The sequence below is a fragment of the Excalfactoria chinensis genome, chromosome 1 (genome assembly GCF_039878825.1).
Source record: "Excalfactoria chinensis isolate bCotChi1 chromosome 1, bCotChi1.hap2, whole genome shotgun sequence".
Taxonomy (NCBI): domain Eukaryota; kingdom Metazoa; phylum Chordata; class Aves; order Galliformes; family Phasianidae; genus Excalfactoria; species Excalfactoria chinensis.
Window position 1 is genome coordinate 23,549,898 of NC_092825.1, and position 25,152 is coordinate 23,575,049.

General features: G+C 39.8%; 1 protein-coding gene across 1 annotated transcript; it reads right to left on the reverse strand.

Moving 5' to 3' along the window:
* TES (testin LIM domain protein) lies at positions 1-24,680 on the reverse strand. Its single transcript, XM_072344031.1, has 7 exons — positions 24,455-24,680; positions 12,634-12,719; positions 5,383-5,635; positions 3,881-4,216; positions 2,341-2,556; positions 1,630-1,788; positions 1-1,500 (listed from the first exon to the last, which is right to left on the reverse strand). The coding sequence occupies exons 1-7, from the start codon at positions 24,479-24,481 to the stop codon at positions 1,309-1,311; spliced, it is 1,269 nt and encodes a 422-aa protein (XP_072200132.1). The 5' UTR covers positions 24,482-24,680; the 3' UTR covers positions 1-1,308.
* Positions 24,681-25,152: the final 472 nt, after the last annotated feature.

Here is a 25,152-nt window from a genome sequence, read left to right on the forward strand (position 1 = left end):
CAAGTGAACAATACCAATGTTTATTTGTAAGTGTTAGAATACCAGCATCATAAAACATAAAGCTGAACATAAAACTTGCATAGGATTTGTTTTTAATTTTTATTTTATTTTATTTTATTTTTTTAGGCTAAAGATGATCCAGTCCCTCTTCAGCACAGAGATAGCTAATAAGTCTCACTGTAGACCTACAATCATTAAGGGGAGGAAAAGAAGACAAACGCCACAGGAATCGATTTATTTGGCTTATTAGAGAAGCAAAGGTAATACATAAGGGTGAACTTTTAATTCAAAAACTGGAAGCCTTCTAGTTGAGACTTCTTTCTGCTTTGGTTAAGAACATACAATTCAAAAGCCTAAGTACAAGCCTTTTGCAGTATGACCTACTGGGGAATGCACACGGTACCCCTGTGCTGTGCTCCTCTGACAGAAGGCACAATATGCAAAAAGAACATTCATGAGAAGCTGAAGCCGGATCCACAAGTTGTAGTGGATTTTTAATTTGGGTAGGATGTCCCCTTAGATTTATTCCACCATCATCCCTCCCCTCCAAAAACAAACAAAGAAAAAGCAACCACAAAGCCAAACCAAACCCTCACAAAATGCAGAAGCGAAAGAAACGCTTGCAAAGTAACTTCAAAAAGTAGTAAGAAGAAACATGAGATAAAGCATTTTTTTCAGTGGTGCAGGTTCTTTACATGTGAGATGTGAGAGTAGTTCCTATTTTTCAGCAATCCATGTGTCAACCAGGAGCAAAAAAAACTACATGCAGCTTTAAAAAAAAACACCCAAATGAAACAACTTCATTCTCCCTGCCCACCTGAGGTCTGGTGAACAAAACTGTATGTGGAAGTAAAGCTGATCATCTTGTCTAAAGTGCTTGATGATAGCAGGGAAACTGAGACATAAATAACGTGTCAAATTGAAAGTGGTAAAGCTAGATGATTGTATAAGAAAAAAAAAATGGAGCACATTCACATTTTCTTCTTCCATTATAAAGGACACAGTGAAAAGATCCTTCATGGTGAAAAGTTCCCTTAAAGTGTATAGAGTTCATAGCATACTTTTTCCTACAGTTCTGGGATATGAAGACATTTGACACAAGACTCAGGAACAAAATCCCAAAGAATAAAACATTACAGCTAAGGAGTCAAGATTACAGAACATGAATTAGTCATTAAAAGAAAAAAAATCTTTGGGAAAATGCTAGTTAGTACTTTCCATAACCTTAAATGCCACAGTTCTACATATTTTACAGTAGAAAAAAAGCCTTTGGAACAGAGCAATTATTAGTTTTGTGCATGTTACCCCTTAAGACATCATCTTCTTCTTACATTCCACTGAGCAAAAGACCATCCCTTCCACTGGCATAAACTTCTGGCCAATTAAACACTTGCTACAACAGGAACACAAGAAACACTCCTGTGTAGCATGCCAATTGAAGTTGTTGTAGGTCACACGCTGAACCTCTGGATCTATAGCATTATGACAGCCTTGGCAGATCTATTAGGAAAAAAAAGACAAACAATCAGTTTACACTCTTCAGATACTCCCACCTGGGAGAAAGGTAAGAGTTCCATGCTCTTCAGGTTCCCTTCCTTCACAACACCAACATGTCAGTGAGGATCTTACCGCAGCATGTTTCTTCACATAGCATGGTCTGCAGACTGGCTTATCATTCACCATGACATAGATTTCTCCAGCCAAAACACAATCGCAGTCAAAACAGCAGAAGTGTTTCAGATGCCAGTTTTGACCTTCTGCTTGAGTATATTCATTGCTGAATATTAGCTATGAGGAAAACATACAAGCATTAATATCTGAATAGTACTTCCTTTATTAAAGCTGTCCCCATGATATTTTGTCATTTGTCAGGAACTGCTGGTATCCCACAGCTTCAAATGACTTCAATAAAAATGGGACTATTCACTTGTATCACTATTTTCCAGAGTTGCCATTAAGAAACAATAAGATGCCAAAGACATCAGGCAGGCTGCTCTCTTCCTTGCTACAGATGTAATTTAGGGAGGCGCTCCCCCTAGCGCCCTTCCTGAGGAAACATCTGCATAACTAAAGACTTTCCAACATAAGAATTAACACTCCTGTATTACACACATATCCTACTCTTCTGTGAACTGCACAAACCCCCACCAAAACCAAAACAAACTATGGAACCTTTTGAATGTGAAGTATCCACATACATCTCAGTTCTTTGCAACTATGATCAGCTAAAACTAACGAACAGATGTCATATCTCTGCATTGAAATGTTGCACTACGATGATATTAACTTTTCAGGATGACAAACCAGTGCATTAAAACAAAGGTCTGGGCTATTTCCTACCTCATCGCATCCAGCACAGCGGGGTTTTTCACTATCACAATAATGTCTTCCACAGTACAGGTTGCCATTCTTCCAGAAATAGATCATGTCTACAAGAAGTTCGCTACAGGTACAACAGACAAAACAAGCTGGATGCCACAGTTTGTCATATCCTGCACGTTCTGCATAGACAGCTGGGTCACCTTCTTTCATGTTCAGCTTGCAGCGATAGCAGGACTGGAAAGAGGTTTTAAAGATTAAGTAATTCTTTGAAGAGGAATGTTTATAGCATAATAATATAACATATTAAATAAACATCTATTTAAACCCACCTGCCGGTAATGAAACTACAGTATTAACTTTCATCCAGTATCAGATAATGTGACATATCACAGAACAGCAATTCTCACACCAAGCAATTCAAGATGATGCTTACTATACTGACAGCATTAGTGCTTCTTAAATGGATTACTGTATTTTGCAGTATTCACATCCTCAAAACTACCATCCAATACTTTGAAAAATCCAACAGACAAAACTCATACTATGTTCTACGAGCATCACACACTCAAGAACAAGGAGCCTCCTTCAAACCAACTAGACACAGGGCAGTATACATAACAAAAATATGGCTCTGTATTCACAGATTGTGAGGGAAAAGTCACCTGTCACTTGCAAAATCCCCAGCCTAGACAGCTAAGAGAGAAAGCAAAGACCTTCTTTATTAAATGTAAAACTTACTATTCTGCTAAATATCCAGTTCTCTGTTACTCATCTTTTAATCGTAGCAAGATAGATTTTTAACAAGAGAAAACTCATGAAGACAATTATTATAGGTAGACATACATTAGTAGTGGAGATCTGATTTTATTTTTTGAAATCGGATTTAAAAAACCTGTTCCTTCAAAGAAACTGAATTTCTACCCTGCAGCTCCAGGAATACACACTTTCAGACTTGGAACAAATAGGAACAACCCTTTCTGTTGAGCTGTTACAAGGTGGAAATCAGATGTCAAAGGGGAAAAAGATCCAATTATAAAAAAATCTAATCAAACCAGCAGTTACGTGGCTTAGCCTGTTGGAGACAGGAGGAAGAAGTGTTACTTTATTACTTCTTAGTTTTATTTAGTTTTAAATGCAATTTGATAATGGAGCAATTTTTGATTCTTCTCCAGGAAAGATAAAATAGTTGACCACAATTAAACTAAAATTAAGCTAAAGTCTTCAAGAAGGAAAGGGTGTAGCAGTCAGTCTGTAAGATTATACAACCTCTTCGTTATTCGGTAGAAGCCATCCTGATATAGAATATCTCCAAGCTGACTTTTTTTTGCTATGAACATAAGTCATCTTGGAAGCTATTTGCACCAGTGTGCTAAATACTGTCGTGAACCACTAGTTCTGAGCAGACATTAACAATGTTTTCCAATTTCTCCTCTTTCATCCCCTCCCCAGATGTTCACTATTTCAAATGAACAAACAAGTTCAATGAATTAAAATGACCAAAGAGAATGCTCAAATGGAAGACTCCCTTCTTGCTTTATCTTTTCTTTCTTATACTTACATACTGAGATGCCTTCTGGTCTGCTGACTTGTCCTCCATTGCTCCTACAGCAGCTGAGGTACTTCTGTCCCCACTGTTCACGTTATTCTTGTCAGTAGCTTTAGATTCCAGCTCACCGGGGAGCTTCACATCTCCAACACCAAGTGCTTCATTTTTGTACTTCTTCACAAATTGTTCCATCTGTTTAACTTCATTGGGGGACAGCTCATGGCATTTTGAAGGATCCTGATCATGAGCAGGCAGCTGCTTAGCCAACTGCTTCTTCCTGTACTGAGCGCCTTCTGAGCCAGCAACAGGCTGTTTCTCCTTTGGTAGCATCTGCATATACTGTCTAGCCTAAATCAGGCAGAATTAGATATCAGATGCCATTTCTATTATAGACCTATCCTTTTAAGCAAACAAGTGATTAAAATCATCTCTACTGTTGCTAGCGACAGACAAACTTGTCAAAAACAAGGTTCTTTTCATAAACATTAATGTCCTGAAGCAAAGTAGACAGAGAAAAAAAATACAGCAGAAACACTAATTGGCTTCTTCCCAGAGTAAGAAGCAGGCTCCCTTTCAAGCTATTTATGACATGTAGAGTACACAGAGTTATGACTTTTCAGAGTAAACAACAATTGTTTTGCATAGCACCTTGCCTCTTCAAAACTCACTAGAACTATGGGTCACCAGTACAGCTCTAAGAAGTACAAGCTGGAACAGCTTTCCTGAGGCACATAGCCCATTGCAGAACTAGTTCTAGGAACAACAACAAAAAAAAGCTCTTTTTTTAATCAAGCAAGGGCAAGTGCAAAAATAAAAGTGCTAACTGAATATTAAGTAATGGTCAGCTTAGCTGCACAAGGTTTGATTCATTCACTGAAAAAGGTTATTTAGAGAGGCAAGTCAGAGATAACAGTATGCCAGCAATGATTACACAACACTGAGTACAGTAAATTAACAGTAAAAGCTTGAAAAGCAAAGTAGAAATCCTCAGAAGGCTATCTACCATCCCATCTACTTGAGCTGCAAACATAGTGAACGAGAGCTCTTCTGAGATGTCAACACTGAACTTGCTCTTACCATATAGAGTAAAAGACATAAGCAAGTCTGGGTGTTCCCCTTAACTTTAAACTGTAATAATAAATTGTATTGTGTGCATTTGTGCGTATGTGATTCTAAGCGCACACACTGCACATTTTCCAAGTTAACTGATGAAGGTAGATTAGAGAAATTGCGCTCCAGGGATGTAATGAGTTAAAAGTAATCTACTATTAAACAAAAATTCAATCTTATTTCCTCAGTTCTCAAGAAGTTCCACAGAAGCACATCAATTTCTGCAAGACTGCACAGGCAAGGCTGACTAAAAACATCCACCATAATTTCAGTTTTGAGGAGGAAGAAAAGTGTAAGTACATTCAGCAGAACAAGAAGAGGCAGATTTGTTGTTCTACTAAACTGTGCTTTACATCTCATCATCTCTCGCCTTGAACATGAAGGAAAAAGGGGGTCTGACTTACAAGTGTCTGATTCTGAACAGGAGGAGCCCACTCATAGGTCACAGTGTTGATGGATATGTTTTTCTTGGCTTGCACCGGATTCGTCAGTATCATTACGTTACGTTTATACATGGGAATGCCATCATTTTTCAGCTTTGCAATAAGAGTTGTATATTTCGTATCTTCAAAGAGTTTCCCCACTTTCCTGTCTTCTTCATTGCTTGTGAGGACATCGTGCTCTTCCTGGCCACATTTGCAGTTGCGGCAGATTTTTCTGAAATTCATGGGAATGGCAAAGAATTATAGTCTCAGCTGCAACCTCCACCTCCCATCAGTGGCATGTAACAATATCGGCAGAACCCCAAAACCTTGTTTTTGGTGCTTTGATTAGGTTAGATACAAGTTTTCCTGCGATTTGTCAAATATCTTTGGAGGATATTCTTTGTTCTAGTATTTATTCACTGAGATCAGGGTGGATGCATAATGCTGTACTAAAATGCATTAACGTAATTGGCTGCTGTGTCATTCCTTCAGTTACGTCACTGCACATATACATATCCGTGATCACTTACCTATCAGGTTTATTGTGAGTAGCCACACATGACCCATGCCTCAAGCATATAAATACGATCCCCAGCAATTATTTATTTGCACCCTTAATTTTTTCCAGGTCCTCTTTGTATATTCAAAATTACACACGCTACTATTTCTCCATTTGCATGATATATGGTAACCACAGGGTTACTATCAACTGGAAACAAGTATTTCTTAGTAAGGAAAATAAACACACACAGAAGAGAACGTGGTGCAAGATTAGCACTTAAAAGAGAAGGTGAAAGAAGAGTGACTTGCTTATATGGAGAAAGTATTTCTGACATCTGTGAACAAAGTCCGAGGTAGTCTGGTACATGCTGTACAGAGAATTTTCACAGATAACAGCCTTAAAAGGTAGATGGTTTCACTTACTCAGATAGATGGAAGTATTCTTTCACATACAATGAAATATATTTGAACTCCTTTGATGAAGGCACATTAGATAGCAATTTATTAAATTACGCATAACTAAACAATTCACTTTTAATAAGCAGGACCTTGGATTAACCGCTCTGGTTCACTATTTATTAATGGCTTTTCCTGAGCTTCCATTCGACCATGGTATAAGGAAATTAGTGAAGCTGGATGTTAACTAATGGCTCTCCTTATATGTGAAAAGAACAGATCAACCTTCTGGATGTCTCTTGAAAATGGACAAAAACAAACATTTTACCCAATGATTTACTCTTCATGTAGTGAGTAACATAAGACTACTATCTATAAGACAATTCTCAAATCTGCTTACCAGAAACCATGTAAGTCTCACAGTGTTTGGCAACTTGCTGTCTGAAGCCTTGAAGACAAGGTAAGTACCTTATTGTAAGGCATGTAATGAGTGCATAGCTTGAATGAGCCATGACTACAGCAAAGCCAGTAGGTAGTGGAAAAGGGAGGAAGAGGAAGACATGCCTGTAAGGTCAGCTGAACTGATGCACAGCCATGCCCAAAATTATACATTACATTCTAAGTATACTCTATGACCATTTCAGTGTGTGATGGATGCAGTCCAGGTCATCTGATAAAACAGCAGCTGTAGTTTCCTGAGTTACAAATCCCATTCCAAACAGAAATGGTCAATTTTGCTATCTGCTACAGAAGATCCTATTTTTGAATCTTAGCTCAGTATTACATCAGCAATGAACAGAGTTCTATGCCCCACAGTGCACATGCAACTTGAACAACAGTTTACAAGACATTTTCTTCATTTTTTCCACACAAGCCTTTAGCAATAAGCAGTGTGCTGCAGTCTTGTTTCTTGATAGTATGTGCTCTAACATAGCACAGGTGGCTGAACAGACATCTCCAGGTAAACTACATGCTCAGCAACCATAGTGCAGTCTTGCTGTCCAGAACTGTTCTGATTGCAAAACAGAACTCACTGAGAACAATTCATATGGTTGTACTGGCTGTGTGATCAGTATGGCAGTTTGTCTAGTTTTCCCTGCTCCACACAGCCTTCGTCTACAGCTGCTCTGACAGTCTGCAGAGATCAGAGCCACTTCCAACAAGTTCTGGGGGAATTCTTCCCCTTGGATCTTTTTCATAGGTGCTGGAAGAACGACAAGGGTTTTGTTCGTATGGCATATTTACTTTCTATTAGAGTTTTGAGATCCTGTTTCTGTTCTCAGATAGGAGAAACACCCTGGCTTAATTGCTTTTATCTTCAGTCCCACACTGAAGGACTAGTATGTCTCACTAGTTTCAGTATTCTTGAGATTTTTTCTGTAATCTTGATAAACAGATGCACAAATCCGTACAAAAAATGAAAATACATAATTTACCTTCAGGTCCTTCCTGGGTCCCACTGTGAAAACTGGCATTAAACTACCGTGGCTTAAGCTTGAGTGGAGAAGAAAAAGCATTATCTTTATGCTTGCTGAAATTGCTCCTCTTCATGCTTGCTTATATCAAGAAATTGACTGTGAACATTTCATCCTAATGTTATCTCCTCACTCTTTCAAGAAATCAGTGAATGTCTCTTTGTTTTATGTGCAGTTTGCAAGAAGCTGTTTGTAAATGTGATTGTTCTGGATTAGAACTTGCAGATAAGTTTCCAAAGTGCAGGAGCAAATAATCCATGAAGATAATCCTTACTCATAACTGATATCAGCCTACTGTAGTAAGCTACAGGAAAATCCCCGAGGCTGCTGCCATCTCCCCTGTTCCCCAAGGCTTCACTGAATCCCTGCCACACAGAGACATCTGCACTCTGCTAAAAAGCCAAAAAAGGTTTCCTATTCTGATTTATAATCCCTTTTCTTGATTAATTCTTAGCCCTAAATGTCAACTGGATATCTTTTACATACACAAGCCTTAGCACAAAGTACTGCTTACAATTCAGTCATACTTTCTCCCTCTAAGATGCCATATCAGAGTCTTGATCATCTGCCATGTTCTCTGCTGCTCCCTTTGACTACGAAAGAACTATCTTTCTTAAGAGACTATATCAAACCAGCTCTAACCCTTCATTACACTTCACAAATCTGTCTGATAACTGACACATATATTTTTTAGTTTTGATATTAAAGCAAGGGTCTCACACACTGGAACATCCAGTTGCTTCTTTATACAGACTTATATTTATCTCTCGTGGCTCTACCTAGAAGACAGGCAGTAAGATCATTCTCTTCATTTATTCTGTCAACGGGTGATAACAGTGTAAGCGTAGAAAAAGAAAATATATTTTTTTATTTAACTTGAGGGCATTCAGCAGAATCTTAATTAAATGAGATGTTAGAGGTTCCTGAGAGCTGTGGACACAAGCAGGACTTTAGCAAAGGACAGAAGTGTTCCCCAGTCCAATCCTAGCAGCTTTGGAAGCTTTCCCTTTCCAAAACATGGCATATAAGAAGGAAGCTTAAGAGCTGTGGAATTAAAAGGGACATCATTGTACAATGCAGACTTAGTGGACTATGTCTTGCTTCCAGGTCTTGCGTGAGTAGAAAGAAAAACAGATTCCATGTTCTATCCTTGTCTCCTAGGCTCATGTACTCCCACGTCATAGCTTTCTACTACCTACAAAGCTCCTTCTACGGAAGGAAGCATCACTCATCCACCTGTTATTTTAGTTTTTATGTGTCCAGAGAAGAATAACAATTCAGATCATGACCCTTTCTATGCTGGCTTTGAAGCTTCAGAAAGAAGCATTTGCAAGCCCAGAGAAACTCTCAACAAGGACCTGGCAAATCTTGAGGCTTTGTTCTCCGTACAAAAACAAATAAACTCAACTCTTTTGATTCCTCCTGTTTTCCTGCTATTAATACAGCTGTAGTAATTGTAAATGCAGTTAGTAATGTCCCTCAGTTCTCACCTGACAGCCTTAGTATCAGAGGATGTTAAAACAAGTTCCCTCTGACTTCCAGGGGCTGTATCTGTGCCAAGAAACCAGGTGCTCATAGTAGTCAATCCCAAGCTTAAGTTTCTTGCCTCCAGCAGCTTTACCATTTTGGCAATTATCACTTCCCAGTGCATGACCTTCCTTCTCACTTGTAAGATCTGATTACTGTTCCACATCTCCCTCTAGTGGGAAATACATTTTCCCCCAATATATATATATATTTTATCAGTTGCAGGGTTTTTAAAATTTATTATTATTATTATTATTATTTTTAACAGCTTGCTTGGCATCTTAGTTTTGTGGAGGACATTTTGCAGTCTGAAAGAATGACTACATCTGAACTTAGAAGACCCTGCTCCTTGTTTATGCTGAATCTGGATAAAAACATAATTTGGAAGGCAATTTTAAAAGCTAAAGTTATTAGCACACAAATGAAGCAGGTAATTTCTTTTCTTTTTTTAACCACTGCAGACTGCAACTTCCATTGTAGTGACTTGTAGGCAGGTCACAACATTGAGGCTTTAAGAATTTCTACATTTGGGAGCAAGTTTTACGAAGAGCTTTGTTTATACCTTCTTGTGTACAAAATTAACACAAATTAGCCCAAATTAACAGTTCTGCATTTGCAAAGTCAGCCCACCTGTTGTGCCAAGTACTGTAGCACAAAGTGCTTAAAGATTTCAAGTTGCCACCTCAGAAGATATATTTGCCAAATGCTAACAATACAGAGAAAGATGGTGTAGAAGCTCTGTATAAAACACTGCTATTAGATTGGTATGTTTGGATATTTTTTGGTGCACTCTCCAGTCTCACTTGCCAAAGGCAGCACTGATGCTCCCTGAGCAAAAACAGAGAAATTGCACCTAGTTCTTAATGGTACGCAGTTTTCACCCTAACTCCATCCACCAGAGGGCAGAGTCACCCTGACACCAAAGCAATGTACAGCCTACGTGCAGCACTGCTGCTGTCTCAGCTGCTGCATTGTGTCTGGCTGGCATGGAGTTAACTTGGCTTAGAGTGCCCCTGTGGTGCTGTGTTTTGGATCATGATTAAAAATATTGGTGATAGCACTCACTATTGCTGAGCAGCACCTGCGCTTTATTTCACGCTGCCTCTCCATTGCAAGTAATGTAATGCTTTATCTGTTGCTGAACTGTCTTTGCACAAAGCCAGCCAATGACTTTTCAGTTTCTCATGCTGCCCTGCCAGTAATGGGGCCGGGGGTGCACACGGAACTGGGAATGAATAGATCCAGGACAGCAGATCCAGAGAGGTCAAAGGGATATATTCCATGCCATATAGCATCAAGCAGAAGTATAAAACTGGGGGGGTAGGGGAGTCAGGATGCAGCCAAGGGAACAAAAGTAAGACAGTAAGTACTCAAACATGAACAAACATTCTGAATCCATCCATCCCTCTTTCTGTTCCAGTGATGAACTCCTGAGATATCTATACCATGCAAAATGTACTACTATATTTTTCCTTTATGAACATCTTATATAACTAATTTCAGACTTCATATTCACATCCTATCTGTGTCCAGAAGCGGATTAAGTGGAGAAAAAGCTGTATTTCAACCTGTTCTAGAATTGCCTTAATTGCCAACCTTTCATCTCTTAATGTGTTACATTTCTCTGACACCTAGAAGTATTTTTTTTTGGCCACCTTGTTGCTTGGACTATCCTACATCTTCTCAACTCTCAAACTATAACTTCAATCCAAACTAAACAGACTTTTCTGTTTTCACATCATCTTACTTGATCTTTAATGCACTGCCATCTACAGGCTTTCTTTAAGAGAGTCCTGACGAGCCGTTTATTTAGAACCTACCAAGATGAGCCATAACTGCAGGAGCAGCTCAGTAAAAGGACTATTAAAGAAAAGCACACACAAAAATATTTAAATGCACACCCACAAGCAGCTACATTCCAGCTTGGCAAATATGCTTATTTATGTATTGCTTCATATTTCTTTTTATCCTTAGTTTTTTTGTTTTTTAAGAATATGTTAGGAAATAGGCCTCAGCAGTGGGAACTAGGAATGAGAGAGGACAAAAAGAAGCAATTATTTGGTCTCATCTTCTTTTTTTCCTCCCAACATATAATTTCATTACCAAACTGACCCTAAACAAAGGTCTCTCTCTGGAGTAATACAAAACATAATTTTCCTGTAAGTACAGAAACAATATATTTACTCCTGCAAGACTTGTGTTCAGTTTCACTGAATCACCTATGCACATTTCTATCACCGTTCTGTTACCTCTACATGAACCTTCCCAGAGTCTTCCCATAAATTGTTTCTTATCACAGAATCACAGAATGACCTGGGTTGGAAAGGACCTCAAGGATCATGAAGCTCTAACCCCCCTGCCTGGCAGGGCCACACCAGGTTTATCTATTCCTTGTTTCAGGTTGTTATTTGTAAGTTGCTAACATAGTTACATATTGCAGATATATAACTGAGTTATAACCTCATCAGTATACAGTAAGTTTCTGTCGTGGGATGCCTGGTTATTTTCTAAACCACGTCACAGCTGCACTCAAGTACTCTGAGATGGATGCAATATCTCTTAGGCCTTATCTTCACCTGATACCACTCTAGCTGAGTTGTATAAAGATCAGAATTAAAATCCATCATGAAATCCTATCACAGACACAGTTATTACTGTAGCTAAATAGCAGTGGGGAAAGGCAACTGCTTTAGTTACGTTGCCTGTGCTAGTGCTACTATCCACAGTATGAACTGTGAACGGAGTGGGTCAGAGCTATTTGTTAAGGTTTCAGTAACACAAAGAAGGGAATTGGACGTTTCTGTCAAAATAACAGCACTGACCTCTCAAAGGTCCATTTGCTGCAACTATCGTCAGTCCTCACTGGTTTAGAAGTGGTGTACTGTTCAAGGCAAAGAAATATTTAACTTTGTTGAAATATAACACAGTTCCCTCCTTATGGATGTACACAAAGTTTCAGCCTCTTTTCAAGAGAGAAAATTTCACCTAAAATCTCAGATCAAAGCTAATGTATTTGATTAGAAATTGAGAAAGCATTTTATTACTGTGATGAAGCACTCTTGCAGTAGAAATAAGGATGTTTTCAAATCTACTTCAACCATTTATTAAACTAAAGCGAATGCCTCAATAGAAGCAGTAGCATGGACTTTAGTGAAGATAAAATGTATACTCATACACGATTACCTACTTAGTTGTTGCAGTGCTGCAACTCTAGTCCTGAACACAAACACAAGATCTTTAAAGCATCTGAACAGTTTAATGGAAAAAGGGAAGAAAAAGCCCAGTACTTGCACATTTACATCTAATTGTCAAAGTGTGTTGAGTCACTTACCTCCAAAAATGAAGCTCAAATCCTTCACACTTATCCTTGCATTTTAAGCAGGGGGCACCAAATCCCTGTTCATGGCCCAAGCCCATCTGTTTAAAGATCAAGAAGAAAACTCTTGTCAGCCCCAAGAATTAGCTGCATGAATGATCTCACTGCTTCCTTTATAACATACAACCACAACTAAAACAGAACATTAAGCATTTGACTAAGCCAATATCAGGACAGTGTTTTAGGTTCCAGTTACCCCTTTTTTGTATTTAGAGAAGTGATGCTGTCTGCACAGACCTGTTTGTAGGATTGATCTAGCAAGTAGAAAGCCTTAACCTAAACCCAGTTGGTTTTATTTTTTAGTTTGTTTTTGCGTGTATAACATGCCTCCACCAAAAAGCTCATGCTGCAGACTTCAAAGGGAGAAGCAGACCTTACAGCTCTGTCTGTAGATGTGAAACCACAGTGTGAAAGCTGCAAAACCTCAAGTCCAAGCTAAAAGGTATTTAATCCAGCTGTCAGGACAAAGTGATCTGTAGTGTATCACTTGACAATATACAGAAGATCACGAAATAAACAGACTCTGCTTTGATATCAATCGCCTGAGCATCAGATAGAAATAAAGAAAACATTTAAGTGATTAGCATAATATTTTTGAAACTACTCTGACAGTGATGGAGACCAGAACATACCTTTTATAATTGTGCTTCAGCTGAACTAATACCAGCTTACTTTCCAAGGAGAAAGACAAACAGCAGTTAGTAAGAACAACGACCGTAAATGATACACAGTGTTTCACTGTGAGGTAATTAAAATACACACAACCAATTTATAACACAACTAATTTGAGAGAATACAAAAACCAGTGCATAACAGAAGCCAAATATTCACACAATATATCGATGTATTGGCACATTTAAGTGGATAGTGAGCAGCAGCTGGAAGTTTGAGGTGAGAAATAGACATCAATCACCATAACTTATGCATCTAAATAAGTTTCAGATGCCTCATTCCAGTTCTCTAAACCTTTGGGAATCACCACCCTTAAATCAGCTGTGGTCACAGCTGAGTGTGCAGGCTGCTGCCCATACTCCCAGGCATGAAGAGCACATCTAGAAGGCTGTGAGTATACTCTTTGTGAGGGACAGTAGTCATGACAGAGACAGCTCAATTCCAGTCTGACACAACTTACCATGAAAGAAAAAAAAAAACAATCATTGAATCATTGAATCGCCAAGGTTGGAAAAGATCTAAAAGATCATCCAATCCAGCCGTTCACCTATTACCGATAGCTCCCACTAAGCCATGTCCCTCAACACAATATCCAATTGCTCCTTGAACACCCCCAGGGTTGGTGACTCCACCACCTCCCTGGGTAGTCCATTCCAGTGTCTCACCACCCTTTCTGAGAAGTAATACTTCCTAATGTCCAGCCTGAATCTCCCCTGCCGTAGCTTGAAACCATTCCCTCTGGTCCTATCACTAATGACACAAGAGAAGAGGCCGATCCCCAACTCACTACAGCCTCCCTTCAGGAAGTTATAGAGAGCAATAAGGTTTCCCCTGAGAAACAAGATAGAGGGTGGTAAGTTCTAGTACTGATTTTAGTTCTGCCAGCAATAAGACAATGCAAGCATTAATTAAATGTGTCGATGCAAGCTTTTTCATAATGAAATTGTGGTTTGATCTTCAAGGATATATGCAGTTCATCTTTCAACTTGCTTCTGTCCAAAGTGAAGGAACATATTACTTGCAAGCCAATTACTCAGGACAGCACATGAAAAAATGCCACAGCTACAATTTCAATCATTTTATATTTGAAAGATCACTGCCTTCAAAGGCAGATAACCCTAAGAAAATTACAAGCCTTCCTGCAGATTATTATTTGGTAAGAAGTTGCACTTTAGCAGCTATCCAGCTACTGCTTACAACTGTGAGGATGAGTAGAGAGATGTGAAACTACTTATTCCTTTCATGTGAAAGGAAAAAAATACAAGCCTTAGATGATTGTGCTTTTATCTATAAGCCTATTGGCTCAAGAAGTTCACACAGCAGATGAGCTAACCTGAAGCAAGATCAGTAGACACCTAAAACAAACATAGCTTGAGAAAAGTGAACACAGGAACCTAGTGAGGTTCAGAAGGTCCAAGTGCAAGGTGTGGTACTTCTGTTGGAGACAAGAAAAAGGAAGAAAAGGCTATGAGGAAACCCCATTGCAGCCTTCCAGTGCTTGAGAACAGTAGGGAGACCAACTGTTCACACGGTCTGACAGGGATAAGACAAGGGGGAACAGTTTCAAACTAATGGAGGAAAGATTTAGGTTAGATGTTAGGCAGGAACATCTTTGCCTCTCAAAACCACAAAGAAAACATTAACCCATTCTCTTCAGTTGCTACTCCAAACCAGCAGTACTTTCTTATGCTCAAGCTCCTATCTCCTTTATTTATTTATTTACTTTTTTAAAGGAAGAGGGCAGAATAGGAGTAATGCTTACTTTATTGCCATGTTACAAGACACAGAAATCTAGGATCACTAGTGTATGAAGAGCTACTGTGTAGTATACTGTGTAGAATTCCCAAAGCACACTCAAATACAAGCAAGAGAAAGAATGGCTTTCAAAAGCAAATACACTATTCCCAACCTAACATTTAAGGGTCTTTCAGGCTAGAAACAAGTAGAGATAATTCATCAAGCACCGCAAGATTCTTCTCCTTAAGTGCTCCACCCAAAATACACTCCCTATCCCAACTGAGCTGACAGCAACCAGCCAGCATACTTGCACTGTCATCACTCTCAACACTGATTTCTTCAGTGACAGAAGATTTTATATTCCATCCCCAGTAAAATAAAGCACATCAAGGATATGTTTATGCAACTTAAGGCAAATAAACTGAATTAGTCAACAAGACAGACTTGTTCTGATACACATTCTTCAGTTTGCTGTAAAAGAGAAGCACGATCTCATTTGTGTTGCCTGGTCATCTTATAGATATTTAGCTTGAAAATAATAGGCACACTCAGAACTGAATCAGATGCTATTCCACATTCACTCTCAGACTCTGCCTTTGTTCTGAGTGAGAAACTAGGTAACCACATGCTGAAAATACTAAGGATATAAAATAGCATTTGCAGACACAGCATTTTGAGTTTGGCTGTACCTAACAATGTATGCCAAATACAGTACCATAACAGGATCTGCTTCAGTGGTAAGGAAGCATCAGTCCCAGAAGTGAGTGTTGCTTTCCAGTGGCTGATTCTGCTGTAACTCAGGAAATTCGGAGTACTTAAAATGCAGTGTCCCTGTGTTTATTCCCCGGGCCTTCCTATGGATGCAACTAGTGCTGAGATAGAGGACCCAGTAATACTGTGAGCTGGGCACATGCTAGAAGGGGAATGTACATCTGAGCACAGGATGGAATCAATTTTCCCCATAAATGGAATCATGGGAGAAGTGACCCAGATAGGTCAACTGAAATTCTGCCAGAAAGAGATTTCTGTGTGCCTACTGCCATTAATTTTCATTTTACAGCAAAAGCTATCTAAAACCATCTGGTACGACTAACACAGCCAGTATGGATTTAAATAGCCTGAGTATGGAAAATGATATTAATATGACTGAGATCGTGATTAAATAGTTCTCAAGGATAAAGAATTTTAAATGGTTGCAGCAAAGTGAGAATTACTGGAGTCCACCCTCCTTCAGATTGTGCTGGAGTCCAGTATGAAAAGTTGGCTAACTTTAGAAGAGCCACTTGTAAAAGCTTATTGTTGTCTTAAAAATCTAAATGGTCCAATTTGAATGCTCAATAGCTTGCCTGGATGAGTAAAAGAAACACTGCAGTTACTATAAATTAGCCTAAGCCTGGATTAGAACAAGTGTTTACAATCAACTTCATTGAAAATGACCAAGAATTAAAGTCCAAGAGATCCTGTTTCCAAATTGTATTAAGTTAAACCCTTTGGGAAATGCTTAAGTATGGCTTCTTTTTAAAATAATTTCATGATTCATATTCATATATATATGTAACAGATTTCAAAGAGCATACACCAACAGCATCTCCTGATATGGGATGCTACAGAATAATCATAGACACAAATCACAAAGTGGTAGTTGGCCAATTTAAGCCTATGGGCAGATGCAAATCAAAATACATTTCACCAGCTATGGCTTCTCCTATGTGGTAAAATACTGAGAAGTTTGTATAATAAATTTGTTCCTGTGTTGAATGAACTGTGCCACAGTGCTGGTAAAAAAATAAAATAGTAGTGATGAATGGAGAATCATCTTCTGGTAGTTAGAAGAACATAATGCTGTAAAACTCAAGATTACTGTTGATAATTACAGGGACAAAAAGAGCCCTAAGAAATCTTGGGTGAGTTAGAATGAAATCTCACAGCAGTCATTTTCAAAGCTTGCATATACTTGCTTTTACTGGTGACAGATGATTTAAAGTTGAAAGGGCTCTCTGGAGATCATCCAGCCACCCAGAAAGAACAGGTGCAGCTAAATCAGATTTGGCAGAGACCTTGTCCATTTTCCACATTCAACAACCTATCACTGTGCTGGGCCACAGACAGGAATGAATCTGTCTGATTGGAATTTCACACTGTGCAACTTCTGCCTACTGTCTTGTATTATCACCACACAATGACTAGAGTCAAATTCTCTCTTCTTTATTTCCTCCCACTAATTAGCTAGGTACAAACGGTAACAAGAAACTGGAAGTCTTTATTTCTGTAATTATTATTTAATAGGCAACATATGACAAAGATAGCCTTCAAATAACACTAGCTGCACAGAACTTCTTGCCTGCTTAAAGAGGAACCACTGAGGTGCAGTGATAAGAAGTTAAAAAGAAAGGAAGCTGTAATAAATAAATAAATAAATAAAATGGAGAAGTTCTACTTGACGTTTCTCACACAGGGTTTCTTGCACATCCTGAGTTTCACCAAAAGACCAAAGCAAGCTAGGGGCTTACTTCCTCACTCTTCCTCTACCCATGAGGGGACTCTTGCATCACCTGGCAGATGATCTGATTCATCTTTTGGCTTGCAGGGGATAGTGTGGCACGATACCCACACCCAATCTCTGCTGAATAGAAGTGATTCCCATGCTGGAGCCCTGTCTCAATTTGAAAGGTTGTGACTACACAGTGAAAAAGCCATCAGTGTTACTGCAGTACTTGAGTGGAACCCTGCACAGGGTTAAGGAATTTTCACTGTTCTTTTGTAGATCTTTCTTCTGTGTCCCTCAGCATTCCAAGAACAGAAACAACTTCTGCTAAAGCCATTCTTGAGTTTACTATAACATACCAGGGCTCCTCTGGTCTGAAGATTAATAGGCTATTAACTTATTTGGATATTAGTGAGGAACAAAACAAAAACACACAACAGAAAAAAAAAAAAAAGTACAGCATAACAGATGATGTCTTTAACAGATTTTAATGTTGTATAGAATCTTCCAGAAAAAGGTCAAGGTTAAAGCCAAGCATGGGGATGGGAAGGAAAAAGAACAAAACTACATCAAGAAAAAAATTGTATGCGCCGTGGATGCTTTATTGCTGAGAACTGATCTTGTCTTACTGAATTCTATACATGCAGGTGACTTCTCTGGTTGGGAAACAAACTGGAATTTGAAATAGATGAAATAGATTTTTCAAAGATATTTGAAAAAGATTAAAATTCTTCCACTCTTGAAGTTTATTTCTTGTAATTCCAGAATGGTGAGAAAAATAAATACACAAAAAACACAAACATTTATATCCAGGCTCCCTCATAAGGCTCTATGAACACTGTATCAGATCAGAGAAAGATCTCCAGTGAAGTGAAATACTGCATAGACCATTCGATATTTGTTATTTAACATACCTAATTTTAATTGATGGCAAATCTGTTCTAGCTTTTACTTTAAGCATGAATTTAGAGCTAGGGAAAAGTTTACTAAGATTAAGATGCAGAAACTCTTGTAAGGAAGAAGGATGCCAGAAAGGGCCGGCATCCAAGAAAGATATTTGAAAGATAATCTGAGCAGGACAAATCTGAGGATAAATCAAGGAACTGCAGCAGACTATGACAGCACACAAGTACTAGGAATTTATTTTATTGTGATGTCTTTACTAAATATCAAACAGCTCAGAATATAAATATTTAAGGCGCTACTATGGTCTGCTGTCAAAAGATTAGCAGCTATTAAAGACCTCAGCACAACAAGTGGGTTTTTTTCCCCCACAAAGTCCTGTATGATGCTAACAAAGTTTCAGGGTGATTGACACACACTGTGACACTGTCTCTAACAACCCTGCAGTACAACAGGGTACCATCCACAGGGTTTACAGCACAGCACAGTACCATTCAACACCCAATGCTGCCAAGGCAAACTAAGAATTACCATCCTTTCTCTGTTGCTCTTCCTGGAAGGCCTGGACTTATGCGTATGGGTCACCAGGAAAAGCTAATCCAACACAGGAACACAAGTAAACACTGCCTCTTATTTCCAGTTGAATGGCTTATGACAACACACACAACAAGAAACACTGAGTACTCTCAAGCTGCCCACAAAGAACTTAATGGTAGGTGGACAGTTTTGCAGTCACCACACACGGACAAGTGCAATGAAAACGCAACCAGTACTAGTTTACAGAAAGATCATGGCTTGTACTATGGGCAACATTAAGTGTGCTAAAGCCTAAAGGAATCCTGGACACTCCTCTTCCAGAAGAGTCCTTGTGACCAAGCAAGGGCTTGTCATTTGAAAACACACACAACTTACAGGCCACAGGCCAGCCGACTTTCCTAAAGATTATTCAAAGTTATTACAAGTCTACCAAGCTCAGCTCCTCCCAACAACCTGATTTAAAAGAGGCATTCTTAAGATAGATCTGTCATTTTGCTAAGAAGAGGAGTAATAATCAAAGAAGTGAGGTACTCATTTCATGATACATGTGTATTTTGCCTTTAAATCTGTGCTTTTGCCCCATACCTTCTAACATTTGTTTTTCAGACCTGCAAGTCTACACATTTACGAGGAACTTTAGACTTGCAGGAAAATTTGTTGCATTGTTTTTCCTCCTCTCTTCTCTCTCTCTCCTTGGCCCAAGCCAATGCATTCAGAAGCAGCAACTAGATAGCCTCAGACTAAAAGCAAAGCACAAAGAGAGAGGAAGACTATAACAGACCAGAGGTGAACACAGAACAGTGCCTGAAGCACAGTTACGTTTAACACGATGTTGAATGGGTGCAACAGATACCACCTTACTCTCTTGACCACATCTAAGACCCAAAATAACAAGTACACAAGCTTTCTGTCTTCACAGCCCTGTTCTTCCTGTGTGTCTCCAAAACATAGAAGAATCTCACTAACTCTTCACAACAGCAGTAGATATACACAAATCACATCTATAACCACACATATCTATTCAAATATCTTGCTGTATGCGTTACAATTTACAATGTATATTTTATGTCTACCCCACAACACTTGGAAGCTTTGCATTTGCTAGGATGAAATCATCGATTTGCAGAACTTATTCACTCATGTGAAAGGAATGCAATGCATTTTTAGCTACTTCTACCAAGAAAGTTTCACTCCTGATGGTGACTTGCTAGTTGCCATTGTTATCATTTTTCCTAGATGAAATAAAATGTTCTTTGTTTTTTAATTTTTTCTTCCAGGAACACATGCAGAAAATGCTCTTTGTGCCTTTAATGGCAGAAGGTCATAATAAAAAGTAACTTGCTGATTAATACTCTGTTTACAGTTATGCCATTGACCTAATCTCAGAAGTTATGCACTTCTACATGCAAGGAGTTCCTTGGCTTATTATCCAGGCATGTCATTATATTTTATGGTCAAATACTCAGGGAATACTTTCACCACAGAAGAAAAAAAAAGTTTAATTTAGCACTGCTTTCTTTGCAAACCTGAAATGCACAAATGACAAGAAAAGAAATAAATGTGAAAGGCATTCCAGGCAACAAATCATATCTGTCCAATATTCTCACTCCTCTCCCCTCTCTCTTTACCTTCAAACTTGCTGTTTGAAGGTAAAGAAAGAACCTAGAAATCCTCAGAACAAATACAAAACACACAAAATAACACCAAAGATGCAATAAAAAACACTTTATTTGTTAGAGGAACTTAACCATGTCTTCTCACATCTTCATACTTGTTTTTGTACTTCTTGCAGCCAAATGAAACTGATGTGTGTGAACTTTGCATTTCCTTGATTTTACCATACAAACAAAAACCCCCACCTCTCCTGAGTTTCCACAGCAGTAACACCAAAACAAACAGTATCGAGTGATGTAAGCAGGAAGCATAGCCCAACAAACATTACTAAACCATGCTAAAAGATGAGAAAGCTGACTTTGCTCCTAAGAATACTGTATGCACCATTCACTTATCAGAGAGTATAGTTGTTGACTTAATGATGTCTACAAAAATGTTTTCTTCCCACTGTAACAGAACAAACCAAGCCTCATGCACATTGAAAATCATGCAGACACTCCACACTTGAGACCTCATACCCTAGACTCCTTTGCCCTCTTCCCAGCACAGCGTTCCTTTTACAAAGCAAGTATTATTCTGTGAAAGCTTATACAGAACAGCCTCAATGCTAGCCACTTATTCTCCCTAATACAACACAAGACCATGCTGCCAGCAGGACAGTACAAAGCATGTCTGCTGACTACTGATTCATTTTAAGAAGATCACTGAGGTGAAAGACAGGGATGAAATCCAGACTGTTTGTTCTAACAGAGCCTCTAAGAAAGCATTAAATCTTCATTTTTCCTATTCCCCCCAAAGTAAAATTCAAGAACACAAGGCATATTGTATTTGAAAGAATTTAGTGATCTGCTTGTTCCACAAGTACTTTTCAAACTAGAGTGACATTTCTCAGGCTTCAACTCCATTGTGAAAACACTGTATATAAAAAGCTATCTTTATCATCCTCAAATGCAACAGTAAATCCACCTCCTTCTAAGAAAGAAGAGGGGAATAAAAAAAAGTACAGCTACCCTTAAGGAGAAAAGGAAGTAAGAGTATAACAGTAAGGAATTGGACCTACTGTTTGCATTGTTAAAAAACAATGAGAGTTTGAGCTCAAGCAATTGTCTCCTTAGACTCATCTCAGAAAACACATAAGAAATGTACAGTACACAGGGCTGCTGCTTCACTCCCACAGAACAGCAGAAATATGATCTATTCGCTGCTATGAGTCTGAAACAGCGGGTCTGAAAATGCAGTGGATGAGGCAGCAGTTCTTCCTGTAGAAGGACAGGTAGGTTGCCTTAGTCCTAGCGGCCTTCTACTAGAGGGGAAGCAATTCCTGTGAGATGAACTATGCTAGAATTATTAAGTTTTGAGGGATAAAAAACAAACAAAAACCACAAAAGCTTTATGTCAACACTGAAAACAAACTTTCCTGAGCCATTTTAGAAGCATGTACAACCTTAGACTCCCAGATATAAACACACTACTCGTATACCTACCTGTGTTTCTCTCCAGTACATTAACAGCCCCTTGAAAGCTACCCACAGTTGTCCAGAGAGCCAGCATCTATGTTCACAACTGAAGAACAGACCGCAGAGCTCTTGACCCAGAGAAATCTTAAGAGTGCCACTTTGGAAACTTATTTTCAGGCAGAAAATGAGTTTCATTATATTACCCAGTTTTAAGTTAACAGCTGTAAGAGGGCAAAGAAGTTGTTTTACACAATGAGTTGATGGTCTGAAACTACATGCCAAATTTGTTTCCCTCTGTCCTACTCAGTGTGGAGGTTACAGACTAGTCAATTTCTAAACTCAGATTTTAGAGCTCCGAGTAGTAGAATAGGAACCTAACTAGTAACAATGCAGCAACTCCTGCTTCCTTGTTTCAATCTTGGTATTTCCTGTCCACCAGGCAGGTCCAGTAGTTCAGTAGTTTGCACTTATTTGGAGTCCAATGAATGGTACAAGTTGATACAAAATAAGAATTTAGTACACAGATTTTGTTAAAGTCGGCATTTCTGTCCAAGGTGTGGGGCAGGAAAACAGAAAGTGAGGACTGCAACCTACTGCAGGTGGACAAATAAGTCTGATGGGGCCAACTCCACCTGAAGATAGATTTCTTTCAAAGTGCTTTACTGGCCTCCATAAACTTGACCAAAAGCTTCCCACAATATCCTCTCACCTCCAAAAAAGGAAGAAAATTAGCAAAAAGAAAAAAAAATAAACAAGAAAAGTAAAATTTGGGGAAACAAGTTTCAAATAGAATTAGAAGACCTAGGTTAAAGACACTGCATAGTTGAAGTGAACTACTCATACATTCCTTCCAGTGTACAAAATCTGAAGAAGCTCTGATTAAGCAAATAACAGGGGTCAAGAAAGAAAGAATTCAATTTATTATAGGACATACCATTACGATAACTAAACTTCCTCATTCATCCTGGCTCTGACTTGTAACAGATTAGCATTCTCCTGAAAAAGGAATCTCAACTAAACCATAAGATGGAAAGAACATGATAAGGAGAGGTGTACATGGGAGAGGAGGGAAATAGAAGTGGTTTTCTGAGCACGTGTATAGAAGAAATTCAAGAAACATGAAGCTCTTATTAATACTGCTAAAAGACGCTCTATGATGTAGAGCTTAACAGAAGAGAGAAGACAAATTAAATCCTACAAACAGCTTCCTTGGTTTCTGTTGTTGCAGCAGCTACCACAACTGTTTTACTGGATTCTGAAAAACCTGCAGGAATTTCTTTAGAGGATAAAAAAGAGTGAAACACGACTGAAGAAAAGTAAGAGAAGAAGTGATAAACTTCTATGTATAGTTGTCCAATAATTACACTACAATTCAAAGCATTTGTTCAGCTGCCACAAACTCCTCCAATCCAAAACTCCATCATCAGTAGAATCTCATCAATGCCTCATAGAACATACTTATTCTCCTTTCAGAAAGAGAAGAAATGCTCTATTTCCTACATTAGTGCAATTGGAGTTCCAACAACTTCCAGTGAATAAGCTCAGTCATGTCATCACTCAGAGAAAGCTGTGACTTAAGGCTAACCTGCTTCAGTAGGATTCATTCCTGAGGGGACCCATAGCCTTGCATGTTGTACAGCTACTCTGGCATCTGGGCCAGTTCCTAGCTTGTAATCTGAAAAAGCTTATTGAGTTTGTATACATATGTATGTGCATATATGCATGTGCACAAGCACACTTTAAAACAAGGTGCTACACTTCAATATAACAACTCAGAAACACAAAAATCACCCACACCCACAAACCATGGATTTCTAAAGTGTTCTCATACAAGGCTTCTACTTCCACAGTACCTGTTCTGAGATTACTTGATAAAGTTCTTACAAATGGAGCTGCTGTGTAAGCGTGGCATGTAATTCACAAGAAGTGAGGATCAGGGCCGTATCCCACAGGTGCTCAGCTTCAGAAAGGGATCCATACAACCAAGATACTTACCAGTTTCTGCAACTTACCATTCGCTGTTTGCCCACCTACCTTCCTCCACCAGGAGGGAAGCCCGGACAAGAGCTGATGGGCAGCACGACTCCAACGCACCAGTCGCACCAGTGCTCAGAGTTAGCTCGTAGCGTTCGGATGAACACTCCGAACAGCTAACGTAGGTTTCGCGCACGCAGGGAGCTCACACCCAGGCACGGCCACCGGTTTGCGGGGACACACAAGATCTCACAGTGGAAGCAATAACGCCCACAGGACAGGGGCTGCGGGCAGCCTCTGCCTTTCCCCTTCCCCTCACCCTTCGGACAGAGCGGGACAGTGCCGCCCCAGGCGGCCCCGAGCGGCAGGTAACCGAGCAGGCAGAGCCCGACCTCACCTTTTTCACTTTGTTTTCCAAGTCCATGCCGCCGTATTCACCGGACACAGAGCTCGGGGCGCAGCTCGAAGCAGGGAACAGCCCCCGGCCGGTACCAGGCGGCTGAGCCGAGTCGCTGGCGTTACACAGAGACGAAAGTGCCAGGACCGGTACCGGCACCGCCCTTCGCACTCCGCCGCGGCGCTCAAACTTCCGCTGCCCTGCGGCAGTGGCTGCAGCCGAACAAAGGCGGTGTGGCAGCCAATCCCCGCCCGCCCCCTCTCCTGTCCCCGCGCCCTACAGCCAATCGCCGCCCCGCCCTCCTGGCCCGGCGCGGCACGGCGGGGCGTCGCCTACGGTCACCGCCGTGCGGTCACGGCTCGCGGGAGGCGCGGGTTGCATGGAGGGCGTTTTGTGGTGCTTTGCTTCCCGTGGAAGGGGTAGAACTGAATAAACCTGGGAATCCAAGCAATCACTGATGGGAGAAGGAGAAAGGAGGCGAAAGCGGGCCTCGGCTGCTCACACAGCTGTGTGGAGCTGCTCGGGTGCCCTCTTACCGCTGCCAGGAAATGGTGATGTTCTCCCAAGTGGATTGACTTGCACCTGGAGAGGCTGGAGAGATCTTGGCACTCCCGGGACTGACCTCATGGTGTGTTATCGTGCTGCTTTATAGGAGTGTCTATTGTTTAGTCATGGAGCTGAGCAACGTTACTTTTCTT

Bases quoted from the DNA above. Each gene is read 5' to 3' on its own strand.
- TES (XM_072344031.1), bottom strand. From the start codon at position 24,481: ATGGACTTGGAAAACAAAGTGAAAAAG. The intron at 12,720-24,454 runs GTGAGGTCGGGC...ATCTTTAAACAG, and splicing joins TGGAAAACAAAGTGAAAAAG to ATGGGCTTGGGCCATGAACA. The intron at 4,217-5,382 runs GTAAGTCAGACC...TGCCTGATTTAG, and splicing joins CTGTTCAGAATCAGACACTT to GCTAGACAGTATATGCAGAT.